Source organism: Bos mutus, chromosome 17, assembly GCF_027580195.1.
Source record: "Bos mutus isolate GX-2022 chromosome 17, NWIPB_WYAK_1.1, whole genome shotgun sequence".
Lineage (NCBI taxonomy): Eukaryota > Metazoa > Chordata > Mammalia > Artiodactyla > Bovidae > Bos > Bos mutus.
The window spans coordinates 5304873-5323445 of NC_091633.1; the positions used below are offsets into that span (position 1 = coordinate 5304873).

General features: G+C 42.3%; 1 protein-coding gene across 2 annotated transcripts in view; it reads left to right on the forward strand.

Moving 5' to 3' along the window:
• Window positions 1-18573, forward strand: part of PITPNB (phosphatidylinositol transfer protein beta) — a 61416-nt gene that overhangs the window by 1818 nt on the left and 41025 nt on the right. For both annotated transcript variants that reach the window (XM_070385932.1, XM_070385931.1), the window contains exons 2-6: window positions 3094-3124; window positions 6187-6332; window positions 15436-15527; window positions 16154-16161; window positions 16678-16752. In XM_070385932.1, coding sequence (XP_070242033.1) covers window positions 3094-3124; window positions 6187-6332; window positions 15436-15527; window positions 16154-16161; window positions 16678-16752 — 352 coding nt within the window. The remainder of the gene's footprint in view (window positions 1-3093; window positions 3125-6186; window positions 6333-15435; window positions 15528-16153; window positions 16162-16677; window positions 16753-18573) is intronic.

Here is an 18573-nt window from a genome sequence, read left to right on the forward strand (position 1 = left end):
TTTTTGTAGTGTCTGTAGTTGGCAGGTGTTAAGACTTCTGGAGGAAATAAGAGAAAATTGACTTAGCCCAAGTCACACAGCAAGTAAGTTGCGGAACTAATTTTGGGTTGCAGATCTAGTAATTTTTCTTTTATTAGAGTTACTTCCTCCTTTCTATAATGTGAATTGTATTCAGTAGGTCCCTTTGACAGTTACGTGAGTAGTGTCAGGCTAAATCATGGAAAGCAGTTCTCATTGGGAATTTGCATATTATGCTTTTTGTGAATCATTACTTTCTTTATAATTTTAATGTACTGAGAAACCAATGTTGAATTATGCTCAAGGTGTAATACTTTTTTCTGAAGGAATTCTCAGTCCACTCCTCACCTGTGTCTCCCCTAGATTTGATTTCCCTCCTAAAGTCTTCTTTTTTTGTCTGTCCCGTGTGGCTTGTGGGATCTTAGTTTCCTAACCTGGGATTGAACCTGGGCCCTTGGCAGTGGACGCTCAGGGTCCTTACCACAGGGCTGCCAGGGAATTCCCATTTTTCTCCTAGATTTTTTGAGGTCAGAGGCTGTTTCTTATTCAAGTATTCCTGGTATCCAGCATAGCATCTAGTCTAGCACACTGTAAGAACTCAGTGTTGTCTAATGAAAAAAAAAGATTCTTCCTACTCACCTGTCAGTTTTCTAAAATTGTCCTTGGTCAGGAGCAATGAATAGGTGGGTCATCCCTATGTAAGGCTGTTGGTAAACTGTAATATACTTTGGCAAATGTTTGTTGTCTTTAAAAATGCCAGCTATTTTTGACATGAATTAAAAGGTTAGAAATAATTTTTTCAGGATGGGGAGTTACCTTCAAGTTGTTATTTAAGCAGTAGGTGAAATTTCCATTAGCATAAAATCCTGGTTTTAAAGAACTAGTAGGTTGTGTGATTTGCAAAAGTATTTTCATAACAGTTTTCAGAGAAGTTTGAAAATTTTCGAAGTGGTGTAAAAGTTGAATATTGCGTTTAGAATAATAATGCAAAATTAAAGCCTGTTTCATATCTCTCTTACTTTTTCTTAAATCTTGAAGTTACTTGACTCGTCATTCATTCAGAATGTCATAATCAGTCACTTTCATTTTGTGAAGTAAGTTTTCCCTATTAGTAAAATTATTCAGCAGTGATTCTTGGTTTTGTGAAACTTAAGGGAAGTCTTTAACTGTTTCCTTTCTATTCGTTCCTTCGACTTCCTCTGCAGCCCAGCGTTCTGTGTGTGTGTGTGAGTGTGAGAGTGTGAGTCATGGATACATTGACTGTAGCCCAAGTTCTCCTGTGTGTGTGTCTCAGTGTCAGTCATGGACGCATGGACTGAGTGTGAGTCATGGACTGTAGCCCTCCAGGCTCCTCAGAGTTCTCCTGTGTGTGTTGGTGTGAGTCATAGATCCACGGAGAGCCTTCCAGGCTCCTCAGTACACGGAGCGTCCTCCTTTGGGTCTTTGTTAATCCTTGCCCTGCCTCCCAAAAGATGGCTCCTGCTTCTCACTGTCTTTAAGCACCTAAGGGGACGTGTTAGCGATAGCTATGTTGCTTACTTTTTGAAACAACTTTCCAGAATTCTCTGTTGTTGAATAAATGTAATAGATTTCGTACCATTGTATTCCAGGTCCTGAAAGTATGCTCCCAACCTGTGTCTTTGTCTTAATCTCCCAAAATAGGCTCCCAGCCTATATCATAGTCTTCCCCCCAGTCCACTGCACCTCTCCACCTGGTCTTATTTTCTGTTACTGAGACGGTGAGCATGTTAGTGCGTACCCCGAGAAGACAGCTGAAATAAATGATTAGGTATTGGAAGGCTTTTGTACAAGTTTGTTCTTGATGAGAAGAAATTAGCAACCACTGTGACTTGGAGAACCTTCATTGTCTTTAGACGATCATTATCAGAATGACAGGGTGATGAGTGACCCCCAGTAGTCAAGGAGGAGGGAGGGATAACAGGAGATACGTGGTAGAGATTAAGGTGATGTGAGCACTCAAGTATCAGTGTTTGAGGAAGACTGAGGAGAGAGCAACAGATACAAAGTGCAGCTGAAGAGAAGTTGGAGTGAAGAAAACTATTGGGAATTTCCTGTAAAATGAAAATTGAGGTGAAGCCTGTGGTATTTTTTTCCTCTCCTTAAAGTAGAGTTAAAATAAGATTTTAAGTGGCATTGCTATGGTAGTTAGATGGTAGGAGGGAACAGTCTTAAGAATGACCAGGTTGGGCTGGCAGGGTGGGTGGGGTGGGGTGGGGAGTTGCCCTCTTGGACCATGAGACATTTGATATTCGGGGATGGCCTTGGTTTTCAGACCTTCTTGTGGAACTAAGTATGAGAGTAGTTCCCTAAAAAATCTGGAGATAAAATGCAATATCCTGATATAACTCACAGAATTCTTTTTTGGAATTGATCTTTAGGAGTATTATGTCTCTGTCCTAGTCCTCTTGTATGTACAGGAACAGACTCTTGGACAAGGTCAAACAAAGCAACCTCATGGTGAATCCGCACTGAAAGGGGTTGTATTTATCAGGTTCAAAGTATTTTCCATGGTAAAGTAAGTCTATAGGATGTTTTACGTGGTTTTTTCAATAAGACTGAGCAATAATTGCGTAGTAGGGAGCAGTTTTTGGAGGCATTCATTCGTGAGATGCAAGACATGAATTCTGTGAGAAAGTACCATAAAAACAAAATGCATAGTGTATAGATGGAGAATGAAACCATATTAAAAATTTCTTGAGGGCAGCCTGACCAGACAGTCTACAAATGATACATCGTGTACCCTGCAATTTTCAGTGATGAGTTTCCTCTTGTTCCTTTACTCCTCGCAAGAATCTCTGCAACTGCATTTTGGGGTCCTGGTATAACGCGGATGCTACATGTAAGTGATTGTTGAGAGTCAGCAATGGGTAGTTTTATTCCCCCAGTTTAAAAACTCTTATTTGGATCTGTAGTCAATGCGAGGACCCTCTTCCATAAATGACATCTTGTCCTATGCTGTCATTGCATTTAAAGCAAAAGGTCTTTTAATCGCGGAGATGAGTTTTAAAGCCAGCCACTTCGTGTGTAACGTTTGTTATCCTTTTGTCTTTTTAGCCGTGTGGTTCTGCCATGTTCGGTTCAGGAGGTAAGTCTTGCTTACATAATTCATTTTGGTATGCTAATCTGAGGTAGTATTTTCATTTCTCTTTACTTGGCCGTATGCGACAGTGAGTTGTGATGTGTTAGAGATAATTAATTGTAAATGAATATCTGTCGTTACCCTGGCTGCTTTTGGAAGAGTCTGAGCGCGCTGGCTAACCTGTCCGGTGCAGGGATTCTGTCTGCACCGTGTCAGAGAATGGAGGTTCCAGCTGCAGCCTGGGCACTTCAGGGTTAAGTCACTGGCTGCTTGGAGAAACCGCCTACTTTACTGTTGGATATTTTAAACATTTCTTGTTACTTTAAACCAAAATCTGCTTTCCTGTGAAGTCTGCCTACTGTTTACAGTTTCTTCCACTTGAGCAGAAAGGGAAGGAAGGAAGCCTGTTCTCTCTTATCCATGGTGACCCTTCAGGTAGCTTCTGGCAGTTGTGTCTCCTCCCCTTGGCCCTTCGTCCCACCTTTTCTGCCTGCGCTCCCGAGGTCAAGTGTCCCCAGCATGTGCATGTGGCCTGGCGTAATGGCACCTCTGGGCTTCCTCACCGGCCCATTATTGGCCCTCTGTCCCGCCTTTTCTGCCTGCGCTCCCAAGGTCAAGCGTCCCCAGCACGTGCATGTCGCCTGGTGTAATGGCACCTCTGGGCTTCCTCACTGGCCCATTATTGGCCCTCCTTCCCGCCTTTTCTGCCTGCGCTCCCGAGGTCAAGCGTCCCTAGCACGTGCGTGTGGCCTGGTGTAACGGCACCTCTGGGCTTCCTTGCTGGCCCATTATTGGCACCTCTGGGCCTGCTCCCTTGTCTGGCCCATCGCTGTAACGCACCTCTGGGCTTCCTTGCTGGCCCATCGCTGCTGCGTGTGCTGTACTTGTTGCTCCCAGCCGAAAACCGTCTTCTGCACGGGAGCGTGAGAGGCCATCGTCTCCCTCGACCTGCACACGGTACAGAAAGGCATCACCTGTTCGGAAAGCTGCGTGTCTTGTGGACGCAGCTATCAGTAGTACAGCTAGGAATGAAGACAAAAGCAGAGACGGCTCCTGAGAAATCAAGTTCCACGGAGCAAAACCCACAAAGGCCTTGGGGTCCTCCTGCAGCTTGCTCACAGCTTGTACTCCTTGGTTATCTGGGGCTCCTAGAGTCGAGACTCAATTGGAACCACTGGATTGGAAGTGGAACAAAACAAGCTGATAACCTAAGATGTGACAGCTGACAGAAGGCAGGCAGAAGAAAGAAAATGCAGGAACTGAAAACGAGTAGCCGTCTGGCGCTGTTTCCTGTAGACTTGAACACAGCCACAAGTACCACAGGAGGGTCTGAGGTTTCAAATGTATTAGAACACTCAGATAAGCCAGGCACCCCAGATCTTTACTTATACAATTGTTTGAACTCGAATGTGGAAACTGACATTTGTTTTTGTTTTTTGCTTTTTGTTTCAGCTAGTTGGATCAACTTGTTGAAATCTTTCTGAGTCTTGTTATTGTCACCCAGAATAATCTCAGCTTTTTGTTATATTCAGACTTAATATGCCTCCTGTCGTTGTTTAAGTTCTTAAAAATGAGAATGAAAGCCTAGTGTTATGTGACAAGTTATCATTCCACTAATAACATATTTTTGAACACTGTTGTTTCTGTGTAAATTTTTGTTACTCTGTTTCTAACCAAGATCAGGTTTATCCTCAGACTTAGAGGCATTTTAGTCCTATTTTTAAAATACGGCAGTGTTGAAAAGTGTATTTTGAAGGACTTAAGGATCGTAGCATTCCTGGACTCACCCTGGTGGTCTGTCATAAAACCAGAAGGAAGAAGACAGCCCTTTCTGCAGTCTGAAATCTCTACAAAAACTGATTTTTGACATAGTTAAGAAATCTGTTTGGTTCCAGCTTCCTAAACCTTTCCAAATTTGTGTGTGTGAGAATTAACCGTCAATATACCATCATATTCCCATGGGCTTTTTTAGATAGGACTATTTGCTGAGCTTACAACCACCCTGACTTTTTGTTCCTCAAAATAAAATGTTAGTTTTGAATTACTAGTTTTTAGAGGTAGCCTTTCTTTGAAAATATGCTTTAAAAAAAAAAGAGGAAAAAAAGAAAAACATTTCTTCAGGCTCTCATCATTAGAAGGAAGAAATGTAGCCAAATTTGAAGAGATTGGAGGTGGTGCCTTGATTGAGTCACTGAAACAAATGAGAATGCAGGAACTTTGCTTTTTATCATTTGTTGGAACTGTTGGAAATTCCGGATGGGCATAGAATAGTGCTGTCCACTCACAGGTGTTGGTGCAAGCCAGTGAGAATTCTTATCCACTTTAAAGTCAAAGAGAAAGCACTATCAGCAATTTCTTGCGTTTTTATTTATAAGTAATACTCATTTATTTATACTTTAAAACCAGTTTCCTTTTACTGGAGAACTTCACAGTTAACAATTGAGACCCTAGATACCCAGTACTGTTTCTGTTTAGGTGGACCAGAGCCAAATCAGGCAAGCACAGACATACGCATGCAAAACAAGACCCCAGAGGGCTACTAAACTTTGCACTGTAGTGGTTCTTTGTATTTGCGGCTTTTATTGTCACTTTATAGTCCTTCTCATTATTGAGAACAGTATTCTCATTGCTCAGCTTTCTTTTTTGGCGAAGAAGTAACAGATATATTCCTGTCATACCTTCTTTAGGATTTTGTGAAATAAAGTGAGATGTCATAGATGTGAAGATGATTTGGAAAATATGAACATATATTTATTATTCAAAAAAAAAATGCATCTTGACATTGAAACAAGTGGATAGTATGTATTAAAGCACCAGAATATTTGTAACTAACAGTTTTCCTAAATAATGGAAATCTTGTAAACCATTATCGTTTCCTGAAGCTTTATGATCATCTGGTGTTCATCTCTCCACACATTCTAATTTCTCATCTGAGTCATGTTTTCATGTGGGACATATGTGCTCAATGGTTGGGATGTGCTTTTCTGTATCTGCAGAAAGATTTTAGCACAGGAAGTTTTTGCAGTTCCTGCTGACTTACTGAAGTTCTGTACTCTTTGATATTTCAGTATCAGGTTGGGCAGCTTTACTCTGTGGCAGAAGCCAGTAAGAATGAGACTGGTGGTGGAGAAGGAATTGAAGTCTTAAAGAATGAACCTTATGAAAAGGATGGAGAAAAGGGACAGTATACACACAAAATTTATCACCTAAAGAGGTAAGCAGGGTGTTCGCGTTTGGTGCTTAGTCGTCATATTAAATAATCACACTTTGATTATCTATCCAGCCACGTATTAAGCATGTAACTACCTAATTGACTATTGGGTGTCATTTTCATTGTGATAATATGTTGCATTTTAATTTTTGAGAGCATTCCTCTCCTTTATTTTTAAACTGTGAATTGATCTGTCTGCTTATTAAAGAAATTTAAACAGAAAATGATAAGTTAAAAGCTTAGTACCCACCTCGTGTTATCACAAATCCATATCCCTAGAGAGAAACTAGAAACAACTTAAAATTTGTTCCTGCAGATAATTTCCTACACATATTCAAAGAAATTTTTAAGAAACATAAAAATGTCACCCGGGTCACTTCTTTTTGTCCACAGCAAACGGGATCTACGCCGCACGCACGGTTCTGCACTCTGCATTAATTTTCATGCAGTGATACGTCGTGAGCATCCTTCCTTGTTGTTATTTAATGCCGTTTCCTTATTTTCAAAGCTGAGTAGAACGTCTTGGTGTGGCCATAGCACAGGTTGCTTGCCCATTCTCTAAACGATAAGTTGATTTAGGTGTTGAGGTGTTTGCCTTCTTGTCTGTTGCAGGTAATGTTTCCGTGAAGGTGGCTGTGCATAAATCTGTATGCCATAGGCTCCTGTTTCTCTGGAAGGAGTTTGTTACAGTAGGTTTGCTGGAAGTCCATGCTCTTTTAAAGTTTTGGTATTATTGCCAGATTGCCTTCCAAGAATTTGAGAGCATTCGTTTCCCCATAATTTTCTTTTTAATTTTTGCCGATGTGATGCACAGAAAATAGCCTCTTGTTTAAATTTGCATTTCTCTATCAGTGAAGTTAAATCTTTCGTATTAACTGGCCCTTTGAATTCATTGCGTGACTTGACCGTTCAGATCCTTTGTTCATTGTTTTTGTCTCTTAGTTTGCAGTTCTTCTAAGTTTGGCAGTTTGATCTCTGTTTTCTTGTATAAATATTTTAAAATAGAAAATGCGTACTAATACTTACGTAAGGGCAGAAGATCAGTGATGGTTTTACGAGTGTCTTGGTACTCTCCAGTCTCCAGTTTATCAAAGGCGGAGGGAATCGCTCTGCACTTGGCTCTCTTCTCTTCATATTGATTCATGGTGGGGTTTTGTAGAGCCTTTTAAAGTTGTGGATGAGCTGTGATGATTCTTATTTTTCATAATTCTCTCAGTTTAAGGCGGTTGCTTTGTTTATAATGACACATGAATATAAAGTGGGTTGTCACTTTGTAGAACCTTCAGTTTTACTTTGATGTTATCTTAGAACGCAGCATTTCTTTGCTTCTGCTGTAGGTCTGAGTGAGGGCAATAACTTTGATTAATGAATTATCCAGAAACTGTGTTATTCATGGTTTCTTTAATTCATTAGCACCTTCAGTCAGTTCAGTCGCTCAGTCGTGTCCGACTCTTTGCAACTCCATGAATTGCAGCATGCCTGGCTTCCCTGTCCATCACCAACTACCAGACATCACTCAAACTCATGTCCATGGAATCGGTGATTCCATCCAGCCATCTCATCCTCTGTCGTCCCCTTCTCCTCCTGCCCCCAATCCCTCCCAGCATCAGAGTCTTTTCCAATGAGTCAACTCTTCGCATGAGGTGGCAAAAGTATTGGAGTTTCAGCTTTAGCATCATTCCTTCCAAAGAACACCCAGGACTGATCTCCTTTAGAATGGATTGGTTGGATCTCCTTGCAGTCCAAGGGACTCTCAAGAGTCTTCTCCAACACCACAGTTCAAAAGCATCCGTTCTTCGGCGCTCAGCTTTCTTCACAGTCCAACTCTCACATCCATACATGACCACTGGAAAAACCATAGACTAGACGGACCTTTGTTGGCAAAGTAATGTCTCTGCTTTTGAATATGCTGTCTAGGTTGGTCATAACTTTCCTTCCAAGGAGTAAGCGTCTTTAATTTCATGGCTGCAGTCACCATCTGCAGTGATTTTGTAGCCCCCCAAAATAAAGTCTGCCACTGTTTCCACTGTTTCCCCATCAATTTGCCATGACGTGATGGGCCCAGATGCCATGACCTTAGTTTTCTGAATGTTGAGCTTTAAGCCAACTTTTCCACTCTCCTTTTTCACTTTCATCAAGAGGCTTTTTAGTTCCTCTTCACTTTCTGCCGTAAGGGTAGTGTCATCTGCGTATCTGAGGTTATCGATATTTCTCCCGGCAGTCTTGATTCCAGCTTGTGTTTCTTCCAGCCCAGCGTTTCTCACGATGTACTCTGAGGATGTAAGTTAAATAAGCAGGGTGACAATATACAGCCTTGACATACTCCTTTTCCTATTTGAAACCAGTCTGTTGTTCCATGTCCACTTCTAACTGTTGCTTCCTGACCTGCATATAGGTTTCTCAAGAGGCAGGTCAGGTGGTCTGGTATTTCCATCTCTTTCAGAATTTTCCACAGTTTATTGTGATCCACACAGTCAAAGGCTTTGGCATAGTCAATAAAGCAGAAATAAATGTTCTTCTGAAACTCTCTTGCTTTTTCAATGATCCAGCGGATGTTGGCAATTTGATCTCTTGTTCCTCTGCCTTTTCTAAAACCAGCTTGAACATCTGGAAGTTTACAGTTCACATATTGCTGAAGCCTGGCTTGGAGAATCTTGAGCATTACTTTACTAGCCTGTGAGATGAGTACAATTGTGCGGTAGTTTGAGCATTCTTTGGCATAACCTTTCTTTGGGATCAGAATGAAAACTGACGTTTTCCAGTCCTGTGGCCACCGCTGAGTTTTCCAAATTTGCTGGCATATTGAGTGCAGCACTTTTACAGCATCATCTTTTAGGATTTGAAGTAGCTCAACTGGAATTCTGTGTCCTCCACTAGCTTTGTTCGTAGTGATGCTTTCTAAGGCCCACTTGACTTCACACTCCAGGATATCTGGCTCTAGGTGAGTGATCACACCATCATGATTATCTTGGCCGTGAAGATCTTTTTTGTACAGTTCTTCTGTGTATTCTTGCCACCTCTTCTTAATATCTTCTGCTTCTGTTAGGTCCATACCATTTCTGTCCTTTATTGTTCCCATCTTTGCATGAAATGTTCCCTTGGTATCTCTAATTTTCTTGAAGTGATCTCTAGTTTTTCCCATTCTGTTGTTTTCACCTTAAGTATATCTAAAAGTGTGCCTTTTGAGAAAATTTAGCATTCTTCATGGTATAACCTATATAGTATTCATAATACTGAATTTACTTAATGTTTACTCAGTTTTACTTTTCTAGCACTTGACGTTTACTCATTCACTGAATTTTACCAATACATAAAAAAAAAAAACCTCCCTTTATTATCACCAGTAAATTCTCTGGGGCATCTAAAATAAACCAGAAAGTCCGATACAGGCCTTTGAGGCAGGCTTTGTGTGGTCTGTCTGCTCCCTGCCCACCTCACCATGCTAGGCTTGTGTTCCTCTGTTCTTTCGTGGCCAGCCTTCTCCTTACTGGAGGCCTTCGCCTGGCTCCGCAGATCCCTCTGCCCGTTCTGTGATCGCTGTCTCTGGATGGTGCTGGCGCTCAGGTCGCTGCTGTAGTTCACTGAGCCTCCCTCGCCTCTGCTGAGTTCCTTTGCCTCACATGCTCATTCGCCCATTGCCATGTTCCTTAAGCTCGTGGCACTTCAGGAACGCTACTCCTCTTTGCCTTTTGTTGTCTGCTGACCTATTTTCCACTTCCCCCTTCGGAAGGTGAGCTCTGGGTAGGAATTGTCCCTGTTTGTACACCGTTATTTACATGGTCCCTGGCACAGTGGACAGTCAGTAAATACTTGAGTGGATCAAGGTACGAGGTGTTTATTGTACGTAAGGTGTATTTTAGTTGATTTTAAAGTGAAAGATTACTTACTCAAGAAGACGTAAATTTTCCATTGGGGAAAGTGCCATTTGAAATGATTTGCCAAGGTATTATTTATCTCAGGAACAGGATTTTTTTCTTTTAAACTTGGCCCTGCATCAGGAGAAGCTACGTGTGCCCTGTGGTCACTTCTTATGTATTATTATAAATCACGTAAGCCCTCTGTTCTCTTCTCCCACTCTGACCAGGGTGTCTTACTGTACAGTACACAGGTTCACAGCCTTTACTACGTTGAGGGTAGATTTGATATTGATAACACAATTGATAAAACACTTCAGTTGAATTTTAACTTGGAATTAAATGTTCTTATTTTGTATTCAGAGATGGGGTGGGGGACAGCTGTGCACTGGCAAAGAACGCCTGTGCAGCTGGGCATGATTCTGTGGCTGACGCTTAAACTCTGATCGAGGTGTGTTACCTTGAGGTAAGCATGGTCGCAAATACTGGTTTATTGTGAGAGGATGTTTTGGGGCTAGTTTGGAGTAACAAGAGGATGAATGTCCTTTTTAGTTTGGTTTTGAAGGTCTAGCTCTGTTTTGTTAATTTGGCTACTATTTGTCCGTTTTCTGAGACTAAGCTTCCAAAACAGAGTTTCCTGCAAATTGCTGAAGTGACTTCCTAAGTGACACTGAGGGGGAGAACGAGGTATATACTTTTCTCTTGTGTATAAATGGCACCTTTGACTTGTCTTGTTAGAAATATATTGAAGTTGCCCTTGATGAAAATTATTCTCCTTTGAAATAGAATTGAAATTTTATTTTATTTGTGCATTTCCCCTAAATGTAGTCAGTTCATGTTCTCATATTAAACATGAAAAGCCAGTAAACTTGAAACAAAACTAGTTCAAAGGTTTGCTCATTTTTTTGTTATAGTTGTTCAGTTGCCAAATTGTGTCCAAGTCTTTGCTACCCTGTAGACTGCAGCATGCCAGGCTCCCCTGTCCTTCACTGTCTCCTGGAGTTTGCTCATCATATTCATGTCTTTTGAGTCAGTGATTTTATCTAATGATCTCATCCTCTGGTGCCCTCTTCTTTTGCCTTCAGTCTTTCCCAGCATCAGGGTCTTTTCCACTGAGTCAGCTCTCCACATCAGGTGGCCAAAGTATTGGAGCTTCAGCTTCAGCAACAGTCCTTGCAATGAATGTTCAGGACTGATTTCCTTTAGGATGGACTGATTGGATCTCCTTGCAATCCAAGGGACTCTCAAGAGTCTTCTCCAACACCACAGTTGAAAAGCATCAGTTCTTTGGTGCTCAGCTTTCTTTATAGTCCAGCTCTCACACCTGCACATGACTACTGGAAAAACCATAGCCTTGACTATACAGATCTTTGTCTGCAAAGTCATGTCTCTGCTTTTTCATATGCATTCTAGGTTTGTGATAGCTCTCCTTCCAAGGAGCAAGAGTCTTTAATTTCATGGATGTAGTCACCGACTGCGGTGATTTTTGGAATCTGAGAAAATAAAATCTGCCACTGTTTCCACTTTTCCCCCGTCTATTTGCCATGAAGTGATGGGACCAGATGCCATGGTCTCAGTTTTTTGAATGTTGAGTTCCGAGCCAGCTTTTTCACTGTCCACTTTCACACTCATCAAGAGGCTCTTTTAGTTCCCTCTTCACTTTCTGCCATTAAAGTGGTGTCATCTGCATATCTGAGGTTGTTGATATTTCTCCTGCTGCTGCTGCTGCTAAATCACTTCAGTCGTGTCCGACTCTGTGCGACCCCATAGACGGCAGCCCACCAGGCTCCCCCGTCCCTGGGATTCTCCAGGCAAGAACACTGGAGTGGGTTGCCATTTCCTTCTCCAATGCATGAAAGTGAAAAGTGAAAGTGAAGTCGCTCAGTCGTGTCTTAGCGACCCCATGGACTACAGCCCACCAGGCTCCTCCACCCATGGGATTTTCCAGGCAAGAGTACTGGAGTGGGGTGCCATTGTCTTCTCTGGATATTTCTCCTAGCAATCTTGATTCCAGCTTGGGATTCATCCAGCCTGGCATTTCATGTGATGTACTCTGTATATAAGTTAAATAAGCAAGGTGACAATACATATCCTTGACGTACTCCTTTCCCAGTTTGAACCAGTCTCTTGTTCCATGTCTGGTACTGACTGTTGGTTCTTCACCCATATACAGGTTTCTCAGGAGGCAGGTAAGGTGGTCTGGTATTCCCATCTCTTGATGAATTTTCCACAGTTGTTGTGATCCATACATTCAAGCTTTAGTGTAGTGAGTGAAGCAGAAGTAGATGTTTTTCTGGAATTCCCTTGCTTCTCTATGATCCAACGAATGTTGGCAATTTGATCTTTGGTTCCTCTGCCTTTTCTAAATCCAGCTTGAATATCTGGAAGTTCTTGGTTTCACATACTGTTGAAGGATTTTGAGCATTACCTTGCTAGCACTTGAAATGAGTGCACTTCTACACTAGTTTGAGCATTCTTTAGCATTGCCCTTCTTTGAGATTGGAATGAAAACTGACCTTTTCCAGTCCGATGGCCATTGCCAAGTTTTCCAAATTTGGTGACATATTGAGTGCAGCACTTTAACAGCATCATCTTTTAGGAGTTGAAAGAGCTCAGCTGGAATTCCATCACCTCCACTGGCTTTCTTTGTAGTAATGCTTCCTAAGGCCCACTTGACTTCACACTCTAGGATGTCTGGCTCTAGGTGAGTGACCACACCACTGTGGTTATCTGGTCATTAAGACCTTTCTGGTATAGTTCTTCTGTGTTTTCTTGCTACCTCTTTTTAATCTCTTCTGCTTCTGTTAGATCCTTATTGTTTCTGTCCTTTATTGTACCCATCCTTGCATGAAGCTATGTCAAACATAAAATGAGTTGAAATACACGTGGTAGAAAAAGCATCCTAGAATTAAAGTAATAGGCATTTGGAAGCACGATGAAGAAATACTAACATTTTTTTAGAGATTGGTCTTATGCTGACCTTCAGTAACTGATTGCCAATTTTCTTGTGTCAGCAGATTTTGTAACTTGATGAATATTAAGGTTTTTAGAATATTGGGCACTATGGAAATAGAATAATTAAGAATATACTTCTGGTACACAGCTATTTTTCTCCTGCCTTTTTCTAAGTTGACCAGGTGAACCATTGATAATCTGTTTGTCATACCCGCAGATAACAAGTAATCTTGTAGCTTGTATTTTAAAAAAATTCCCCACGTGGATTACATTATACCCTGATTAGACCTCTTTAACATTTAAAGGATTCTAGGTTCCAGTTTTTTACCAATGCAAGAAATGGTTTGGAGTGCTTAGATCTTCTTTGACTTTTAATGTGATGTTACTTTGATGTATCCTGTCTTCATTTCCCTGAAGTTATACCCCTTTGTGTGAATTTCCCAAGATTTCAAAAGTAGCACGTGCTCAGAGAATTAGCCCTCCTTTATTAATATCTTTTAAGTTTATGCCCTTGTAATCTTGGGCATACTGCATACATGATAGTAATACTTCAGCTTTTCCAATGATTTAAAGATTTAATTTGCCACAATAGTAGGAGTTTCAAACCATAGCATTCTTTTTATTTGGCCATGCCATGTCGCTTGTTGGATCTTAGTTCCCTGACCAGGGATCAAGCCTAGGCCCTGGCTTGAAAGTGCCACGTCCAACCGCTGGACAGCCAGGGAACTCCTAAGCGGCACCATTCTTGTGTGCTGCCGAGGCCGGGAAGGGGCTGTCCGGACTGCTCTTCGTAGTTACACAGCACTCTGGCTGGTGTGGGGTCCATTCCACCTTCTTTGCTTAGCTTCTGAAATTCAGCATAGGGTATTTCTGATCAACTGCTCAGTCTTACTGTGGGCTATTGTTCTTTCTCTTAGTTTAGGAAATTAAGTTGTGCTTAAGTTTTCAGAAAGCAGCGCTGATGGAAAGAATATACATTGGGCTTCAAGTTGGAGGATATCATTTTGACATTGTTATTTAGCTGTTTAAATGCTGGTTATATGAAATAATGAATTAATGGTTAACTCATAGTGTTATCGGGGGATTAAAGTGAAGAAAGGCATGTGAAAGCACCTAGCTACGTGTCAGCTTATAATTCAAAAGCACCCAGCTAGCTCAGTGGTATAAAGAATCCGCTTGCCAAGGCAGGAGACACAGGAGACATGGGTTCCATCCCTGGGTCAGGAAGATCCCCTGGAAGAGGAAATTGCAACCCAACTCCAGTATTCTTGCCTGGGAAATCTGTGGACAGAGGAACCTGGAGGGCTCCAGTCCACAGGGTCGCAAAGAGTCGGACACAACTGAGCGACTAAACCACAGCAACAACAGTTGCCGTTTAGTCAGCTCTCATGGCAGTGTGCCTGGTGCTTAACACATTACAGATCCTGTCTGATGGGATTCTCTCAGTGACTTTGCAGAGTGGGTGATACGGACTCCATTCAGCACAGGAGGGAGTTCAGAGAGCCCCTGATACAATATGCTCCAGGTCACACAGCTGCTTCAGGGCAATGTTGGGATTTGAATCCGATCTGTGGAAAGCCTGCGCACGGAAAAGTTTCTGTACCATAGGCACCAGTCAGGAAAATGGTCATTTCATTGGCACTACTGTGAAGGCTGATAAAACTAATTTCCATGTTTGTTAAAACTAATTTTCCAGTTGTGTGTTCTGTTAGTGGTGTGTCTGTGGTTGTCTTTGCCCACTTACCTGTTGGCATCTTTCCTGATAATCTCATGAATTCGCACGAGCTCATCATGTGTTGGTTACATAGTTAACCTGTCTGATCTGACCAGACTTGAGGCAGCAGTTGATGACATTTTCCAGGTCCACACAATTTTATACTTAGGTATGTTTGCCTGTCTTCCTCTGTACACGGACCCTTCATATTATCATTTTTCTTTAAGTTTATTCTGTAAAATGTATTAAAAGGCTTTTATTCCGAGTCATTACCTTATTCTGGAGACTCTTTACTGTGTTAAGAAACAGTGTGGTGTGGTCTGATTGCCAGCGATGACTTCCGTGTCACACACAGGTTGAACAGTTTCAGGTAACTCTTAGATCTTGTATTACGGGAGTAGGTCAAAAGCTGTAAGAAAGACGGCTTCTGTTTCAAAACACAATCTTCTGTATGGTTAAACACAATCATTCTGTTGTCTCCACGTTAATGTTATACTTGAGTGCCCTTTGAAGCAGTCTGATGGGAGCCAACCAAGAAGCAGTGGTGTTGTTGAGAATATATCCAGTGTTTCTCTCCTCCCAGCAAAGTCCCTGCGTTCGTGAGGATGATTGCTCCCGAGGGCTCCTTGGTGTTTCACGAGAAAGCCTGGAACGCATATCCCTACTGCAGAACAAGTAAGTCTGGTTCCCAGAAACCGTCTCGCCCCTCTGCCCCGCACGCCCAGGGTCCCCCCCTTAGAGAAGGGTGACTCCGGGTGGGGCCTTCTGTTGGGGGGGTCTGCGAGAGCTGTGGCAGGAAAGCAGCCACGGGGTCCCTCCCCCAAGCCTTGATGAGGGACATAGTTCCTTCCCAGATGACAGGCTCCCTGAGATCCTTGTTGACCAAGCAGGCTCCAAGGGCAGCAGATAAAAGGAATACAGAAATCTTACAGGTTACCCTCACGCACGAGCGTCGTTTGATGTAGTTTCAACAGTATCTTGCTTCCATTGCCACGTGGTGGAACTGTTTACTGTTGTTTGTTCCGTCAGCCTTGTAAATGGTGTTTTGCTCTTGTGACGTTATTCCTTTTACCATTGTTTTAAAATTACTTAAAATGATTAGATTGCAACTCCACAGTCTTAACATAGCCCATATTGTCATTTGTTTAGAGATTGTGTTTTGCAGATCTAAACCAAATGTTCTGTGTTGGCAGGTAGTTTAATCTTTGTGACATTAAATATTGTGGCAAACTATTTTGGCTCCAATTAATATTCTGAAAATTTTTCCTCCTTTGTTGCCGACCTGTTCCGGTATGCCTCAGTTGTAACGGTGAGTAAAACTGTTTCTGTATCACGTAGACTTCACCTTTAAACTTCGCCCTATGTAGTAATTGCTTTCAACTATCTGTTGCTTTATTTTCCTAAAACTGCCCACCGCTGCATGGCCCTCCTCTGTTCTCCGGGCACCAACTCACACTCCACCACATACTCTACTATTAAGGGGCTCTTTGCAGCCTTACCGCGACATCTCCCTCTTGACTTTATTTTGCTTCTGCTACTCGCTTTGAACGTCACATCCGCTCAGCACACCTCACAGCTTCTGCAGCGTTAGCCCTGTGCGCTACATGTCAAGCAGGGTTGTGTACGTTATTTAAATGCATGCAGCAAGCAGTTGGTTGGCCTGACAAGTCTGTAAAAGTTGGCAGCTAACGATTCTTTGTCACCTGAGGACCAGTCTTCTTGTAGAGTCAGAGCGTGGACGCTCGTGCCTGGGGATCGCGCCTGCAGACACAAGCCCGAGAACCGGCCAAAGGTCACTGTCATTTTGCTGTTGTGTTTTCTGCAGAACGAATATATGAAAGATGATTTCTTCATTAAAATTGAAACGTGGCACAAACCAGACTTGGGAACGTTAGAAAATGTAAGTCTTTGACTCTGGGCTTTCAGTGTAGAAAGCCTCCGAAATGGGGAGACCGTAGTCATTGTGTCTCCGCCAGCGTGCCGCCTACGGCCTTAGATGCGCGCCCGGCCACGCTGGCGTGTGTCAGACTGCTGCGGTGAGGCAGGCTTGCCGCCAGAAACCAGTGGGCCTTCCCTGTCAGTTCCTTGCCTTGGTGTGTGAGTGGACTTGGTGAGGCTGCTGTTTTTGTCAGCAACTCTCTTTATCTGGGATTGGGAGAGGGTAGGTAAACAAAACTCACAGATAATCCTTAAGCCAGTTTCAGCTGTTAATTTTTTTTAAAATTGTTTTTCTCATCTCTATTTGCCAGAGCTCCTGTGCATAGCAAAATTGATTGCTTTAATTTTCACCTCCATTCCATTTGGCCTGAATTATTGGTTGATTTCAGAGAAATGCCCAAAAGGCAGGAAGGAAGAAGTTACTTTGAATAATTTACAAAAATGTTGAAAAGCTCCTGACTTTTACAAATCGGTGCACTTTTATCCCTCAAGTGAATTACCAGAAAGTTGGTTACGACTTGGTATAGTGTCTAACTTTCTGTGAGGTTTAGCAGGGAGCTTGGGAGGGCGTCTGTGTCTGCTATGGGTTGATGCCCTGGCCCAGAGGTTCCAAGGCCCGTGGTCCCTGGACCAACAAGCAGTGAGTGGCATCTAGGAACTTGTTGGGAGTACCGATGCTGACGCCTCACTCCCGAGTGCGCTGAATCAGAGTCTGTGGGGGCGGGGCCCTACAGTCTTTTTTCTGGTGGGCATTCCAGTTTGAGAACGACCGTTGCAACCTTTTGATATTCTGTTACGGGAAAGTAAGTTTATGGGTAATGGTGGTAGAGTATGTTTTTCCTCTGCTTTTCTGTTACTGGTGCCAATCAAAGGAACTTTTGAACTATAACTTCAGAGTATTTAACTTGAGTTTTTCTTCAAGATGATCACTCACTTGACTTGTATTTTTTTTTTTCACAGTAACTAAAATTTAGAGTCTGAATGAGGTATTTTGGTATGCATGAGTCTATATGATTTAATTTGCCATCTTTAGCATTCAAATGGGCCTGTCTTTGGCAATTTTTAAACAGTTCTTTATGGGTTCATTGATGGAATTTCAGAAGTAAATGACTGGATGACATGAGGAATAGAGGTATTGACATCCTACTGAAGTGGAGTACCTTTGCTGCTGCTGCTAAGTCGCTCCAGTCGTGTCCGACTCTGTGCGACCCCATAGACGGCAGCCCACCAGGCTTCCCCGTCCCTGGGATTCTCCAGGCAAGAATACTGGAGTGGGTTGCCATTTCCTTCTCCAGTGCATGAAAGTGAAAAGTAAAAGTGAAGTTGCTCAGTCGTGTCCAACTCTTCGCGACCCCATGGACTGCAGCCTACCAGGCTCCTCCGTCTATGGGATTTTCCAGGCAAGAGTACTGGAGTGGGGTGCCATTGCTTTCTCTGGAATACCTTTAGGGTGAATCAAATTCAGCAGAGGTTTTAGAACTTACAGTGCAGCTTCTTAGAATCTAATTACAATGTCACCTTCTGTTCGTCTAGGACTTAGAGGTTTCAAGGACTTTGTCATTTATCAGTTGGGTTAAACATAGGTGAGGTTTAGTTTTTGTATTTGTCATCTCTAAGAGTTACCAGAAAATAATGATGACCGATTTCTGTGAATTTGGCAGCATTCTCTTCCCTCCCTCCAGCCTTCAGACAGTTGATTTAATGAAATAGCAGCTTGGGTTGTTTTTAGTATGGCTCTTGATGTACTCTGAGACTCAAGATAAAGATTATATATGGAAGCGTA